Below are 17802 nucleotides of genomic sequence, written 5' to 3'. Positions count from 1 at the left end.
TTCTACTGTTCATAAGTATTTAGGAGACAGTTACTGCAAGTATTATAAATGTAATTGTTAGGAAAGATAATAAAATATCTTGCTCTGCTTTATTCCTCAACACCAACAAAAACACATGCCTTATTTTTGCTTTATAAGACTTCATACATTATAACATGACCATACATATGCTTAGGAAACTAGTTTATCTCTTGGCAGAACACTCAGAAAGATCAATTCATAGTTTTTTCACTAAGATATTGACTCCATGCTCAGGCTCTATGAGCAACCTAAGAGTTGGCGAATGAACATAGTGTGGAGAGAGTGAGAAAGTGAATTTGGACAATATGAGAGCTATAATCATCTTAAGTTCGAGAATAGCCAAGTTCTGTCCTAGACACACTCGTGGACCAACCCCAAAGGGCATGTAGACGTGTGGCAACTTACAAGAACCTATGGTTCCATTGGCAAATCTTTCTGGCTTGAATTTGTAGGCATCATCTCCCCATATATCTGGATTCGTATGAAAACTTACTACCATTACCCAAATGTTAAACCCCTTGGGAATATCAAGGTTCCCAAATTTCATGTCCTTTAAGGCCTCTCTTGACACCACAGTCACAGGAGGATAAAGGCGCAATACTTCATTAATAACCATTGCTAGCTGCCACAACAAATGCAAGTTATGGTTAATAGTATTTTCAAATTTTCAATATCTCTTCTGAAAATAATATTTATTGTAATATCACTATGAAAAAAAATTAGGCATTAGAATTGCTTTCATTATAGCATAACAACTATTACTTTATCTAACAGAAATCAATCTGTTAGTACAGGCATTATGAGTTTAGAGTAATAGTCTGTAGTTTGATGCATAGAGAGTCTTACACCAAATGGTTTGTGTAAATTATCTAACGCTAGACCATCTAGTCTAATAACACTAGACCATCTAGTCTATTTGCTAATAATAGACCGTCTAATCTATTTATTTACACTAATCTAATCTTGTATGTTAAGATATCCTTTTGTCTGTTAGTTTTTTTTTATTGTATATATACCTTCTTTGCCTCACTTTGACATTATGCAATAATATGTTTCTTTTGTTTTTTCTACTGTCTCTCTCAAATATATATATAAATCATCGGGGAGGTTAAAACCACTAGTGTATATGACTTGTTTTTGTAGTGTATGCTGCCTAAGGATCCTTACCTGCTTCATCTTTCCAAGCATACTCAAATCTGGGATTCTACCCCCGCAAATTTCCAGCACCTCAGCGCGAACACGATCTTGCCAATCTTGGTTTGAGGCCAGCAGCATGAGGCACCATGTAGCTGAAACTGCAGTTGTCTCATAGCCTGCCAAGTATATATTCTTGCAGTTATCAACGATAAAACTGTCAATGTCCTCTTTACTTAGGTTATCATCCTTAACATTTTCAATAACCATTTGCAGCAAGTCCTTCTCAAAAGCACTTTTCTTTCTTTCATTCACCACTTGGACTATCATTTCATTCACATCCTTTTCTAATGACCATATTTCTCTATTGGTCTTTGTTGGAAGGTAGCTGTAACAAGCACAAGTAAATTAATCTTAAATTGAAAATGGAAAGGACAATATAACAACAATATAAAGAAAAACTGCACTGCACCTCATGCCAGGGATACGTCTGGACATATTTTTCCAAGACAACAACTCTTGGAGAGTGTTGAGTTTCAAGAAAATTTCTTCATTCTTGGCATAATTGCTTCCAAAGCATACTCTTGAAATAACATTCCCAGAGAAATTTCTTAAGCACTCATCAATTTTGATGTCAGCAACTCCACCTTCTGCTTCTATTTTATTACTCCACAAGTTTAGCACAGATACAGCAGACTCACTAATTATATTCATCATTCCCTTGGGAGCATAAAAAATTAAGCCATTGCAAGTTAGGAGCCAATGTAATAAAGTATATGTGAATATCAAGCAAAATAAAAACCTTATATACCTTAACCTTTTCCATGTATAGTTCTGGAGCTACGATCTTTCTTTGATGGACCCATTTTGCCCCATTTGAAGTTAAAATTCCTTTTCCCACCAAAGGCCCTAGTTGTTTAAGTTGATATGCAGGCTTCCCCAAGTCCAAGGATGTGCATACAGTAATCTCTCTCACTATGTCGGGTTGGTTTACACACAGTATTTGAATAGGTCCAAGAGAAAACATGAATACTTGACCTGTTTACACAAGATATTTGAAGCATGTTGATTCTCAAACCACTCAAACTATTTGCAACATAGGGTACAGATTAGTCCACAAGCTGAAGGTGAGAAATCCTTCATTACGTACTTGTGATCTAAATAACAAAACTATGCAATTATTACTTTGATTGGAGTGAAAAAATGTATTCCTATATACCCAAGTCACACCTATAAGCAGTTTATTTCAGCTAGTACCCAGCAATTTGAAATTCTAATACTGATAAGTTTCATTGATGATGCTGAAACTGAGTAATGAACTTGATATAATAAGAGAATGGAACATACCATATTGGTCTCTCCATTGATCAAACAATGGAAGGAGAAGAGCAGCACAGTTGTGAGAGGAAGGGGTTTCAGAAAAAGACTTTGAAGTGGCAGACTGAGCTTTCTTTAACTCCAAAATATTTCCAAGCAGTAGAGTTGGAGGTGGACCATTGATGCCTTGCTTCATTAGCTTAGAACGAAGCCTATTTGGCTTCTCCACTAACAAAGTGTACAGATAACATAACAGCCCAACAAAACCAAGAAATACAACAGATATTAAAAACTGAGAATCAAATTCAAGCTTCATGGTTAGAAAACACCTCTTCTGTGCAGACTAAATCACAGACAAGTTCTGTTGTGGTTTGATATAGAACATGTGTGTCTTTATATAGAGAAAAGCACAATAATGAAAGAGATTGGATGCTGAGAAAATGTGTAAAATTAAAATATAGATATTGAATAGTATTGAATATACTTTGACGACTTTGGAGTTTAGCATTATACGTGCCTATCACTAGATTATGGAATTACTTTTAGTTTGGACAGTAAAGGTTGTCATTAGTTAATAGGGTAATTATTGTTTTTCTCTTGCTTAATCAGGATTACTTTTCTTCTGCTATAAAATAAAAATATAGTTTAGATAATTACATTACTTTATTTATAAATGAAAAAATAGTTCAGTGAAAAATATATATAGTGTAAAAAATAGTTTAGATTGTTCCTACTAGGGAGATGGGACTTAGAGAACTATTGAAGTCTTCTTCTCCTTCCTTCGGTCGGTTTGCTGGGTGATGAACTGAGATTCTTCTCGTCCTCCTACTTCTCCTTCGACACTCGGTCTCGGGTGAACACCGGATGGTGGGGTACCTGCGAAGGCACTTCGACGCTCAAGTCAGTAAAGCGGGTGATGGTGTTCTGGTAGGTGAACAGTAATAAATGACATACCTTACTCCTTAGGATGGGTGCTATTTATATTATTCTAATAGGCCTACCTTGTTGAGTCCGTTTATCGGAGTGAATACCGCTTAGGATTGTATCACCTAATTCTTAATGACGGATTAACTTCACTGACCTTGTTTTGAGCATTAACGATAATCTGGGTTGGCCGTCGGCCAGGATTCCATGGTCTCAGTCGTCTCGGCCAAGTCTATGAGGTCTCGGCCAGGTTTTCCTGGTCTCGATCGGGTAGGTCGTCGGCCTCGGCCTCTCGGCCAAGTCTCTTAGGTCTCGACCAGGATTCTCTAGTTTCGGTCAGGTAGATCAAGTCTCGGGCAACCAGGTAGGTCTTGGTGATGGAGACGAGGGGTCGGTCTCGCCAATATCGGTACATAGACAAACTATGTTTAGTTTTCAGTTTTTACTAGTAAGTTGTTTTTTCAAACTTGGTTCAAATCATTGATTTATAGTAAGTTGTTTATGCAAAAAAATTATCTTCATCATTTTTTACTTATTATTTTTCCAGCATCTATTTTGTTCAGAAAAAAAAATATGTTTATTGAAGTATTAAACTTTTCTTAGTTTCAATAAAAAAAATATTAACTAAAATATTAATTCTAAAGATAAAAATAATTAAATATTATATTGATTAAATTAGATATTAAAAACTAAAAAAATTATTAAAATGTTTCATTTGATATTTTATTTTTTCTATAAGAAAATGTGATATGATAAAAACAAAAATAATTAATTTGATAAAACTATTTTATAATGAACAACATAACACACATTATTACTTATTTTCATTCGTAAACAACTTCAGAAATGTTATAAGTGATATACTCTTTAATTCTATTCATCGTTATGAATTAAATTTATCAGAAAACATAATTTTTGTGGGGTTTTACTTGTTTAATTAGTTTTATGTTTTTATTACATGGATTAAATATGGATATCGATAAATTTATATCAATGTATTTAATAAATTTATTTAACAATTTTTTTAGATTTTCTCTTTGGCTCAGCTAAAGGTATGGTATTTGATTACTTCTAAAGTTCTTTCAGTTTGTTTCTCTTTTTAATATTTGTGTCTTAATCACTTGATTTGTATGTTTTCATTTAAAAGCGAGTGATCTTTTTCGATTGGTAGGTGTTTTGTTGTTGTGAAAGTACATTGTATTTGTTTGGAAATTGAGAATTTTTTGTTCTGAATGTATAAGGGTTGAATCACTTCTGGAGTGTTTTACATTTATTTATTTATTTATTTTTACTGATAAAAAAAAGTTTTTTTATTAAATTTTAATCAATAACAGTAGAGTGTATTGTAAAAAACATTATATTAATTATATAGTTTTAAATGTCTTTTTAAAGACTAATTTTAGATTTGGCATGACCAAAATATGATTCTGTTGCTGTCCAGAAAACAGAAGCATATAGTGTTTAACCACACTTCCCACAGCTGAATTTAAAAATTGGAATAAAATAAAATATAAAGCTATGATAAGAAATATAATCCATATATTACGTGTTCACCATCTTTTCTTAAATAAGTTTCACAATTACTCTACAAAAATAGAATAAAATAATAGTTGCACACGTAATATAATTAAATTAAATCTCAGAAGTCCAAAATAAAACAAATGTGGTCTAAAAAAAGTGGTTGCATCCATTATGAAGTACTAATAACGGTCAACACCAAATAACAATCCTTAAGAAGTTTTTTAGTATTATTGTGATTTAGCTTATCTTATGAACCCAATTATAAAGAAAGACATTGATTTGATCAATACACAAATCAATCATTGTTGTGCTATTGATTTGATTAATACACAAAGTAATAGAAAACATCATTCCTATACTAATTAAGAAAATAAAATAAAATATACATGCATAACTCATGAGTATTTTATTTTATTTTTATCAATAATAAAAAATATAATAAATAAAAATATTTCAAGAGATATTTCAATCGAGTAGTCTAATAAGTTATCTCGTATAATCTAACAAAAACACATCATTTAATCAAAATAAAACTTTAAAACTTTCCAAAAAAAACTTAAGTGATCCTTATAAAGATACAAAACAAAACTTCTATATATTGCATCATGTTTTAAAAAAGACATAAAACTAAGCCATATATTCATTAATGACAAACTTTAAAAAAAAAAACTGTTATGTAGGACTCCATGATACTTCAGAGTCAAAGGCATAACTCATGTGTATATTTCATATAATAAAAGCTTGAATGCAATTGGCAAGTAATTGAATTTTTAAATGTATTAAAAAAAAATCAATTCCCTAACTCTATCTTTATTCAAAGAGGGCAAACTTATTTTGATAATCTCACATTGCAAAATATTTTAATCTCTGCAAAAAGAAAGACACCTAAAAACACTATAAAAAATATTAAATAAAAATTAATTTTAAAGACTAAAATAATTAATTAATATGTTGATTAACTTCTAGAACATTTTATATTGATATATAAAATATTTTCTATTATTAATAAAAATTTATAAAAAAGTTTTTATATTAATATCTAATAATTAGTTGTGAAAGTTAAACTAAAATTATTTTTATATTTTAAATTAGTTTTTATTAGTTTTTAAAAATTAATTTAAAATCTATTAAAATCTTGATAGTTAATTTAGATACCAATTTAAAAATTATTTTATAAATTTTTATTAATAATAGAAACCACTATAAATACTAATATTTTTTTAGTCTCTAACATAATAAATAATTTAGTCAAAATTAAGATTAAGTAATTTTTTTTCTCCAAATTTAATTGTTATTTAATAATTTTCTTGTAATAAGAGTATTTAAAAGAAGAAAAATGACTTGCAAAGAGATTTTAAATGGTTTTGAATAATTTTTTTGTTCGGATATTCTATTAAATAGAATCTAAAATGTATTTAACTTGGATATTCTATTTTTTGTTTGTATTTATTAAATAGAAAATTAACACTTTAATACTGAAAAGTAATTAACTTGTATTTCTAGAAAAGTTAGCTTAAAATTCAATAATCGAATCAAGTTATTAAGATATTATACAGACCCAGTAATCTATAATTATCATCATACGGATTAAATATGAATATGGATAAGTTTATAACAATTTATTCAATGAGTTTATCTTGTTTTTTATTAAATTTTAATCAATAATAATAGAGTATATTGTAAAAAACATTATATTAATTATATAGTTTTAAAAAACTTTTAAAGACTAATTTTAGATTTGGCATAATCAAAGTAAAGTATGATATTTTTTGTTGTCCAAAAGACAGAGCATATATTATAGTTTAACCACGCTTCCCACAGCTGAATTTACAAAATAGAATAAAATAAAATAGTAAACCTATGATAAGAAATATAATCCATATATTACGTGTTACGCGCTATCATTTTCTTAAATAAATTACACACGTACTCTTAAAAATAAAATAAAATAAAATAAGTTGCCCAAGTACTCTAAAAAAAATAAATTAAAATAAGTTGCACACGTAATATAATTAAATTTAATCTCAGAAGTGCAAAATAAAAAAAAAAGTATTGACTAAAAAACGTGGTTGCATCCATTATGATGTAAATAGAACTCTCAAAACTAATTAACAATCCTTAAGAAAAAAAATTAGTATTGGGATTTAGCTTATCTTATATTATATGATATGTTCAACCCAATTATAAAGAAATATATTGATACAAATCATCATTATTGTGCTATTGATTTGATTAATACACAAGTCATGGAAAACATCATTGCCATTCTAATTAACATAGAAATTGAAAATGATAGATATATTTCATATAATAAAAGCTTCAATACAATTGACAAGTAATTGGATTTTTAAATGCATTCACAAAAATCAATTCTCTAATTCTATCTTTACTCAAAGAGGGCAAACTTATTTTGATAATCTCACATGCAAAATATTTTAATCTCTGCAAAAGAAAGAAAAAACAACAAAAAGGTAGGAAAATATTTTTTAAGGAGATTTAAAATGGTTTTGATTTTTTTTTATTTGGATATTCTATTAAATGAAATCTAAAATTTAAAATTTTTAAAAATTATAATTATCAAAATCAAAGAAAATTATAAATTCCATTTAAAAATAAAAAATTCACATTTGTCATTCCTTCCATTCCGTTGTTCTGTCTTATCTCTACACTCTCTCTCTATAATTTTATAAATAAAGGAAATTTAGCTGTTTTATTTACATATAAAGTTTTAACAATGAATAGATTTATTTATTTTATTAAAAAATGTCATTAGGATAGACATTACTTTTTTTCATAATTCAAACCCAAATCCTTAATTAGTTGGAAAGAAAAGGGGAAAGATATATAGAAAAGATCTTGATCAACAAAATAACACTCATTATTAAATCAATTTTGCTAATTTAAAAAGCTTGCTTCAATTATAAGGAGACATTATTTTTTTCATAACTGTAATTAATTAATTGAAAAGAAAAGAAAGGGAGAAAGATAAGATATTGATTAATAAAATAACATGCATTATTAAATTAATTTTGTTAATTTAAAAAGTCTTGCTCCGAAAAGGAAGTGGTTGTAAGTTGAGAAATCAGGTCAGAAGTTTAATGCTATAAGCAATAAATTTCTACCAGTAAAGCAATAAATTTCTACCAGTTACAAAATGAAGTCAGTTTGAAAGAGACAAACATATTTATCAAATTATTTGAAAAATGTTCTCTATGCACTTTTATTAAACATTATAGTTAAATTTTTGGTAAAACTGTAACACCTCATAAATTACATTTAGCTATTACAATAAAAAATTTATCGATTTTTATATAAATTTGGAGTTTTTTAAAAGATTTCTATTACATGATTAAGACTTATAGAAATACAAATATTTACCGTATAAAGTTTAAAAGATCTCCTCAGGCCATCGCAGTCCACAACACAACAAGAAAAGCAAAGGTAAGCTAGTGAAAATAAAATTTTATAAATGCACAATTTAATCAAAAAGAGGAAACAAAATTACATTGATCAATTTCTCAATTACTCAATCTTCTTCAAATCTCAACATAAAAACAATCACATAAATATCACATGGATCTAAACATCCAGGATATTCAACAAACAGAATAACATTTGACGCCTTCCGAAAGACTCGTATTAAGTAAGTCCTACCAGGGTAAGTTTAATACAACTCAAGTCATGCATCTCATATGTCATGGTGTGCATGAACTCCCCCATCAGCTTCTCACCACATGATATCTTAGTCTATGTGACTTAGATCATCAATGAAGCTCGGAGATCTTTGTTATCATATAGGCATCAATACTTAATACACAATAAACATCAGTCCATACATTATCTCAAATGTATGAATTCAATTTCATACCATTTTCATCATACAATATGATTCAAAACATGATCTACAACATTCAAAAGTCTATTTAACATATAAACAACAACATTTTTTTTATCAGCAAAGAAAACAACACTTAAATACTATACAATCAATATCTAATATTTTTACAAGTTTAAATAATATATAAACAAACGACATAATGTATAAAGACACAACATCCCTGCAAGAGAAATTGAATACTAAGACCACGTCCCCTCCATATCCAGATATTTTAGTCTAGGGTGCTATTAAAAATTAAATTTAGTTTCTTTTACCTTAATTGCTTACTTTCCAAACAACTTATAGAATTTTATCCTCCCAGTCTAGATAAACTTCAAAATTTAAGGGCCTAATGCAAGTTATCCAAATAGAACAAAAATTAAGTATATAGTAGAATAAGTTGAGAGGATCACTCTTCTCAACTGACCCCACCAAAATTGATGACTAAATCCTAAGAAAAAATAGAGAACCCGAAGGATATTTAGAGTAAAAATGAACTTTCTGGGTTTGAAAATCTGATCGGATAAAAATGTTCTTTTAACTCTTCAGTTATAATGTGTTCTTATCAGATTCTAAAATAGATGAAGAAAAAAAAATTAAAAAAAAAAGAGAATTAGAAAGAGAAAGAGATAGAAATAAAAGAAAAGCTACTGTAATGGGATGAAAGGTTCTGTGCATTTTTTTTTTTTAACGCTGTTACAAAAATCCCATCAATCCAACTTTCACAATACAAAAAAATAAGATGAAATTGAATGAGAAATAATTAAAATATTTTCTCGCTTAAATAAGCCTACACAACAAAGACTTTAAAAGGAAAAAACAAATTTTTATAGTTTTATACAAAGCAAAAGACTAGTATTTGCATATTGAGGTAAATATATATATATGTAATAATTTTTTTTTAATATTTATAAAGATAAAAACATTTTATAATATAAGAGATGTAAACTTCGACTTATAAATTGATTACTTCATTTTATAAAATTAAGTTGAACTTAAAATTTATTTTTTAATTAATATTTTTAAAAAAGAAAAATAATTAAAAAAAATTCATTCCTGTACCGGTACCGGGCGAGACTGGGACCCATCTGGCTGCCCGATGCCCAGTCAATCTGCCCGAGTGACCGAAGGTCAAGACCCCTTGAGGACTTGGCCGAGAGACTATCCGCCCGAGTGACCGAAGGTCAAGACCCCTTGAGGACTTGGCCGAGAGACCGAAGGTCAAGACCCCTTGAGGACTTGGCCGAGAGACCGAAAGTCAAGACCCCTTGAGAACTTGGCCGAGAGACCGAAGGTCAAGACCCCTTGGAGACTTGGCCGAGGGACCGACACCGTTGAAGACTCAACCAAGACGGCCGAAGGCCACGAATATTTGGCCGGTGGCCGATCCTTACTCTGAGAATTTGGCCGATGGCCGAGCCCCATTACAATTAACGCTCAAACCAAGATCAGTGAAGCTAATCCATCACCAAGAATTAGGTAATGCAACCCTAAGCGGTATCCACCTCGATAAACGGGCCCAACAAGGTAGGCCCACTAGAATAATATAAATAGCACGCATTTCAAGGAGTAAGGTATGTCATTATTACTGTTCACCTACCTGAGAGCTAACCACCCGCTTTACTGACTTGAGCGTCGGAGTGCCTTCGCAGGTACCCCCACCATCCGGTGTTCACCCGACGACCGAGTCCCGGGTGCCGAAGGATAAGCAGAAAGAGGAGAAGGATCCCAGTCCATCACCCAGCCACCTGCCCGACTGAAGGAAGGAGAAGAAGACTTCAACAGTTCTCTAGGTCCCATCTCCCTAGCAGGAACAATTCCCAGTAAGGAAAACTACAAATTGAAGGCAGTGTGAGCATTTTCATTAGTTTGGGAAAAGGAGGTCAAAAACTAGAGAATTATTAAATCAATTTTGCTAATTTAAAAAGCTTGCTTCAATTATTAGGAGACATTATTTTTTTCATAACTGAAACACAAGCCCTTAATTAATTAATTGAAAAGAAAGGGAGAAAGATAAGTTCTTGGTCAATAAAATAACACGCATTATTAAATGAATTTTTTTAATTTAAAAAGCTTGCTTAGAAAAGGATGTGGTTGTAAGTTGAGAAATCAAGGTCAGAAGTTTAATGCTCTAAGCAATAAATTTCTACAAGTTACAAAATCAAGTCAGATTGAAAGAGGCAAACATATTTCTCAAATTATTTGAAAAGTTCTTTATGCACTTTTACTAAACATTATAGTTAAATTTTTAGCAAAATCCCATCAATCCAACTTTCACAATACAAAAAAAATAAGATGAAATTGAAAGATAAATAATTAAAATATTCTCTCTCTTAAATAAGCCTAAACAACAAAGACTTTAAAAGGAAAAAACAATTTTTTATAATTTTATACAAAGCAAAAGACTTTGCATATTGAGATAAAAACAAATATATATACAATGAATTTTGTTGTTGGAATGTTGATAAAGTTAAAAAATAGATATAAATCTCTTCTTATAAATCAATTATTTTATTTTATAATTTTTTTAACTTAGATAAAAATGAAAAGATAACTAAATAAAATCATTCCCAGAAAAAGGAAAACAACAAATTGAAAAGGCAGCATTTTCATTAGTTTGGGAAAAGCAGGTAAAAACTAGACATTTTTTAAGGAGAAGAGAGAACAAACGTTTGGAAAAAAAGAACACTAGTACTGTCCTGAAATTCCACAAGACTCTTTCTTCCTACACCTCCATACATTCTTGTGTCACCCCAGACTAAATATGAAAATACTATTTTATCCTTTTTTTTCCACCCCTTGGATTTGAAATAATAAGCCTATGGATTATATAATTTGGATATATTCTGGATTACATAATTCGAAAGTCAATTTCATATTTAGAAAAGACTTTCGGATTATGTAATCCAGAAGCTAATAACACATCTGAAAAAAAGGCTTCCGGATTACATAATCCGAAAGCTAATCTTATGTATAGAAAAGACTTCCAGATTATGTAATCCGGAAGCTAATCACAAAAGACTTCCAGATTACATAATCCGAAAGCTAATTCTGAATCTAGAAAAAGACTTCCGAATTATGTAATCCGAAATATTGAAAAGGATATTTTTGGAATACGAAAAATTTATGGGGGTGGCACAAGAAGATATGGAGGTGCAGGAAGAAGCAACCATCCCACAAACACCTTCCAACCATTTGAAAGTTTTGTATATTATATTTATTTTAATATGATGTAAAGTTATCTCATAATTATATGAAACTATAGTTTTATCAACTTATTAATAATATTTGTAGTTTATGATAATTTTAAAAGAAATGTACAAGATTAAGAATATTTTAAAAAATATTTACATGTTTAAAATACATAAAGAAAAAATATACAAAAGACTAATAAAATGCTTATAACAAAATAATCTATATTTTATTTTTCTGAAAAAAGAATAAAAGAATCACAGACAAATAAATTGTAGATTTCTTCTCAATTTTATTAAAATGCAATTTCTTGCAAATTATTATTCTTAGCAAGATTTATAAGTATTTTATAAAGAAAATCTTCTAAAAAAAATTAGTCATAAATATCTATTTGAATTGTGACTCAATCAGAATTTGGACGGAGGAGTACTTAGATCTTGTTTGAGAAGTGTTTGACTCGTAACTCAATTGAAATTCGGATGAAAAGTATTTGACTATTGATCGAACCAGAAAACAACTTTATACTGAAAGAATTGAAGGATATGAGAAGAGTGCATGAAGAAATCTCGTATAGTGATCACGTACCATACCGAGAGACTCTCCCACATATAAAGGATAAAGGATTGAACGAGGAAGAAGTGAGATAATCACCACAACAAGAGAGAAGAAGGGTATGTGTGAAAAAAAAAGGAGTTAGCTCATGAAATGGGAGTGCTAGAAAGATAGTTGTTAACCTATGGAACTTTTAGTTTGATCATTCTCAACTCAAGCCAAAAGTAATTAAAAATTTAACAATTAAATTCGTTTAGTAAACCGGTCGAATAAAATTACCTTGAAAATTGAATGAGTCATGATTTTGGAAATAATGATGCATTGGTAATTTTATGATGTGAATTGAATTAAAAATTGATATTAACATACCTCATGAATGATTACAAGTAATTAAGCTCATGGAAAAATTGAAACATATTGTGATAACAGAATCAATCATGTGAATACAGATTATAAAAATTGATTCAACTGTTTATGACATAAGGTTTTTGAGGGATAAAAATTGCAGGAAACTACACCATTACAAAGCCACCATTATACTCTTTAGAACTTGTACTGGTAGGCTAAAATCGAGAGGTTTAGGCCGAGAACAACATTAAGTAAACAAGGGGATAAGGTTAAAACCGAGAGGTTTAAACCGAGAGTGAAAAAGATATACATTAAAGAATAAAATAAAATATAAGTACTACTATAAAAATGAAACCCAATTAAGTTTAAAACCTACAGGAGGGGTGTGCAAATAATAAAAAGGTGTAAAGAGAAAGTCCAACAGAAAAGGAGAAAAGCCCATTAAGGAAACCCTATAAATAGAAGTCCAGAGTAAGAAAAAGGTAAGAGTGATTTTATCTGATGAATATTAAACCTTTTCTGACTTTGGCATCGGAGCGACTTGCAGGTACCCCCCACCTGTTGTGAGGAGAAGCCGAGAGCACCAGCCGAGAGGAGAAGCCGAGAGCACCAGCCGCGAGGAAAAGCCAAGAGTTCCCATCGAGGAGAGAAATCAAGTACCCAGCCCAAGATAGTATCCAGTCCAAGATAGTATTCAGCCCAAGATTGAAGGATTAGTCTTGTTAACCTATTTCGAGTGTTCTTGGTCCCTGCTGTAAGAACATTTTGGCGCCCACCGTGGGGCCGAGGGTCAATTGAGAAGGGTTAAAGACAAGATGAGTCAAGGAGGAGAACAAGGTGGAGATCGGGAAGACAATGTTAACATGCCAATGGCAATGCTGGTCCAATTACAAAAAGAATTCGAGATGTTAAAAAAGAATAATGAAGAAGAATTGAGTATGTTGAGAGCCGAAAACGCACACATGAGGAGAAAGTTACAAGAGGAAACGGTTTTGAATTCATCTTTCGAAACTGTTCAACCTGGGATACAAGTGAATGAAAGGCTATATCACAACGAAAGTTCCCAAACCAGAAGAAGATGGCTTGAAAACTCTGGGGTTTGTGCAGGGACATCTTCTAGAAAACATCCGTTTTATGATGTTATAATTGATACTTCGTTGCCTGACAATTGGAAGAACTTGACCATTGACAAATATGATGGGAGTACGGACCCTGATGAGCATATTGCAATATATACTACTCAAATAAGCTTGTATACATGGAATGATGTTGTTATGTGCAAAGTATTTCCTACAACTCTGAAAGGGGCAGCATTGAGCTAGTTTACACGCCTCCCACCTTTGAGTATAGATTGTTTTGATACGTTGATAGAAAAGTTCGGCGCTCAATTTGCAACTAGTCGTCCTCATCATTTAACGTCAATCGCCTTAGTGAACATAAGACAAGAGAAAGGAGAGTCCTTAAGAATGTTCATGGAACGTTTTGGAAAGGTTGCTTTGGGAATCCGAAATCTTAGCCCAGAGGTTACCATGCATCATATGATAACGGCATTAAAACCGGGACCATTTGCCGATAGTCTTTGCAAGAAACCTGCGATCAATTTGGATGAACTAAGGCAACGAGCATCAAAATTTATGCAAATGGAAGAATTAAGGGAGTTTCGAAACCAAGTAAGGGTTGATGGAGGTGAGAAGAGGGTGATAGAAAGAGAACACCCACCTGTTGCAAGAAGAGCCCAAGAAGAGTTCAGAAGTCGAAAGTTCCAGCAATACACACCTCTAAATACAAACAGAGCAAGAATTTTACAGGAAGCCATGGCAGCCGAAATAATACCATCACCAAGAAAAGCAAGAACACCAGAAAGGGCAGACCGCACCAAACATTGTGAATATCATAAAAATCATGGTCATCATACAGAAGAATGTATTGGGTTGAAAGACAGAATAGAAGAGTTGATTCATGCCGGGCAGTTAAAACGTTTTGTTCAAAGGGGAAACGCAAGAGCATGGTTGAGTCCTGAGAGAGATGTGAGAGGGCGAGAGCTGGGTGAAAGAAGGGTTGAAAGGTTTGAAAGGAGAGAAAATAAACGAGTGGAAAAAAGAGATGAAAGAAGGATTGGAAGGCCAGACGAAAGAGGAGATAGAATCTATCAAAACACCCAGTCAGTAAGACGAAGTAGAGAGCGAAGTTTGGGAAGGCCGGTTAGGGGGTCTATAAATACGATCTCAGGAGGTTTTTCTGGGAAGGAATCCTCATCTGCACGAAAGCAACATTGGAGAAATATCAGGGCTGTTAATCATGTTTTTAAAAGAAGAACTTTACCACCAATGCTTTTCACAGACGAAGACTTTCAAGAAATTGATCCAGATCATGATGATCCTATGGTGATCACGGTTGAAATAGCCGAATATGCTGTCATGAAGACCCTGGTTGATCAAGGGAGTTCGGTTGATATCTTGTTCTGGGATACGTTTAAAAGGTTGCATTTGAGAGAAGAAGACATAGTGCCTTTCCGAGAGCAAATCATTGGCTTTTCGGGCGAAAGAGTTAACACAAAGGGATATGTTGATTTGGTAACAACATTTGGAAGAGGTAGCAAAATTAGAAAAATTAAAATCCGATATCTGGTGGTGGACGCATCCACTTCATACAATGTGTTGCTAGGACGATCTTCCTTAAATAAGTTAGGAGCAATCGTGTCAACACCGCATTTGGCCATGAAATTCCCAACAGAAAAAGGAGAGATAGCGACAGTTTATGTCAATCAAAGAGATGCTCGGGAGTGTTATGCGGCAGGTCTAAAAATGAATTTGAAGATGGATAGATATGCTGAAAAAATAGTAGCCATGGTGGACTTGGATCCCAGATTGAATGAGGAAAGGCTGGAGCCGAAAGAAGAAACAACAACAGTAGTGTTAGGCCAAGACGACAGACAGTGCACTTATATAAGTGGAAGTATGCCTGATGAATTGCTTAGCAAACTTATCACACTGTTGCGTAACAATAAGGATTTATTTGCCTGGCAGCCGTCTGATATTCCTGGAATTGATCCAGAGGTAATGTGTCACAAATTATTTGTTTGCCGGGAAGCAAAACCGGTATCTCAAAAACGAAGAAAGTTAGGAGAAGAACGACGACAGGCAGCAATTGAAGAAACTCAAAAATTAATACAAGCTGGTTTTATCCAAGAAGCTAAGTATACTACGTGGTTGTCTAATGTGGTACTCGTCAAAAAACCAAATGGACAATGGAGAATGTGTACAGATTACACCGATTTGAACAAAGCTTGCCCAAAAGACACATATCCATTGCCTAACATAGACCGACTAGTTGATGGGGCATCTGGCCAAGAGATGATGAGTTTCCTTGATGCTTATTCGGGGTATAATCAAATACAGATGTATGCACCTGATATCCCGAAAACAGCTTTCACCACTGATGTTGCAAATTATTGTTATAAAGTCATGCCTTTCGGCTTGAAGAATGCTGGAGCAACATACCAAAGATTGATGGACAAAGTGTTTAAAGAACAGATTGGAAAAAACCTAGAAGTGTACGTTGATGACATGGTCGTTAAATCAAGTGAGATACAGAAACACCTGGAAGATCTTGAAGAAGTGTTTGCTCAAATAAGAAAGTACAATATTCGTCTTAATCCAGAAAAATGCGTTTTCGGCGTCAGAGGAGGAAAATTTTTGGGATTCATGTTGACAAACAGAGGAATCGAAGCCAATCCTGATAAATGTGAGGCAATCATGCAGATGGGAAGACCGAAAAACCTAAAAGAAGTACAAAGGCTAGTAGGAAAGCTGAATTCCTTATCAAGATTTCTGCCAATATTGGCTGAGAAAACCAAACCGATTATAAACTTGTTGAAAAAATCTGAAAACTTTGTGTGGAGTGAACAATGTGAGCAAGCTTTATCTCAAATAAAAAGCATGGTGGCTGAACCTCCAATCTTAGTAAAACCTGTACCCAATCAACCCATCATAGTCTACTTAGCCACTTCAAATGAAGCAATAAGAGCTGCTTTAATCCAAGAAAACCCAGAGCAGAAACCGATATATTTTGTGAGTAGAACCCTACAAAATGCCGAAACCAGATATCCCAAAGTTGAGAGAATTGCCCTAACATTAGTGTATGCTGCAAGACGCCTTCGACCATACTTTCAAAATCATCAGATAATTGTGAGGACAGATTTTCCAATATCTAAAATTTTAAAAAAACCAGAGCTTGCAGGTCGAATGGTGACATGGTCAATGGAGCTTTCGGAGTATGGAATCAAATACGAACCAAGAGGACCAATCAAAGCCCAATCTCTTGCAGATTTTATCATTCAGATGCCAACATCAGCACAACAGGACCAGTGGACTTGGTATGTAGATGGCGCGTCAAGCAAAAGAGGAAGCGGAGCAGGAATAGTACTTGAAGGACCAGATAATTTCCAAGTAGAGATGGCGCTAAGATTCGAGTTCAAAACATCCAACAACTAGGCCGAATATGAACCTCTTGTTGCAGGATTGTTATTAGCCAGAGACATGGGAGTGGAAAATGTCATTTGCAAAACTGATTCACAACTATCGGTGGGACAAGTGCACGGGGAGTATCAGGTAAAAGACCCTTTGTTAATGAAATATTATCATAAAATCTTAAATATTATGCAATGTTTTAACAAAGCCGAGATGAAATATATTCCAAGAGAATTGAATATGAAAGCAGATTCATTGTCTAAGTTAGCAAGCCAACAAAGGCAAGTGCAACACAATTCCGTCATACAACAAACCCTCAGTCATCCGACAGTTAGTCTGGACGAATGCTTCAATATTATAACATCCAAAGATGACTGGATAAAAACATACATCGAAATCATAAAGACCCAGGAGCAAGGTGTTGAGCCGGATGCCAAAACAGCAAAG

General features: G+C 32.4%; 2 protein-coding genes across 2 annotated transcripts; one reads left to right on the top strand and one right to left on the bottom strand.

The window, feature by feature from the left end:
• Window positions 1–67: 67 nt before the first annotated feature.
• LOC137831590 (cytochrome P450 714C2-like) lies at window positions 68–10476 on the bottom strand. The gene is made up of 5 exons (XM_068639329.1): window positions 2503–10476; window positions 1967–2193; window positions 1628–1875; window positions 1189–1543; window positions 68–643 (listed from the first exon to the last, which is right to left on the bottom strand). Exons 1-5 carry the CDS (start codon window positions 2786–2788, stop codon window positions 218–220), a joined length of 1542 nt encoding a protein of 513 aa, XP_068495430.1. The 5' UTR covers window positions 2789–10476; the 3' UTR covers window positions 68–217.
• Window positions 10477–14358: 3882 nt separating this feature from the next.
• On the top strand, window positions 14359–17379 carry LOC137833502 (uncharacterized). The gene has a single exon (XM_068641847.1). The coding sequence runs from the start codon at window positions 14359–14361 to the stop codon at window positions 17377–17379; it is 3021 nt and encodes a 1006-aa protein (XP_068497948.1).
• Window positions 17380–17802: the final 423 nt, after the last annotated feature.

This window comes from Phaseolus vulgaris, chromosome 6 (genome assembly GCF_000499845.2).
Source record: "Phaseolus vulgaris cultivar G19833 chromosome 6, P. vulgaris v2.0, whole genome shotgun sequence".
In the NCBI taxonomy this organism is placed as follows: domain Eukaryota; kingdom Viridiplantae; phylum Streptophyta; class Magnoliopsida; order Fabales; family Fabaceae; genus Phaseolus; species Phaseolus vulgaris.
Note: the sequence above shows the minus strand (reverse complement) of the source record. Positions and strands in the feature narration are given on the sequence as shown.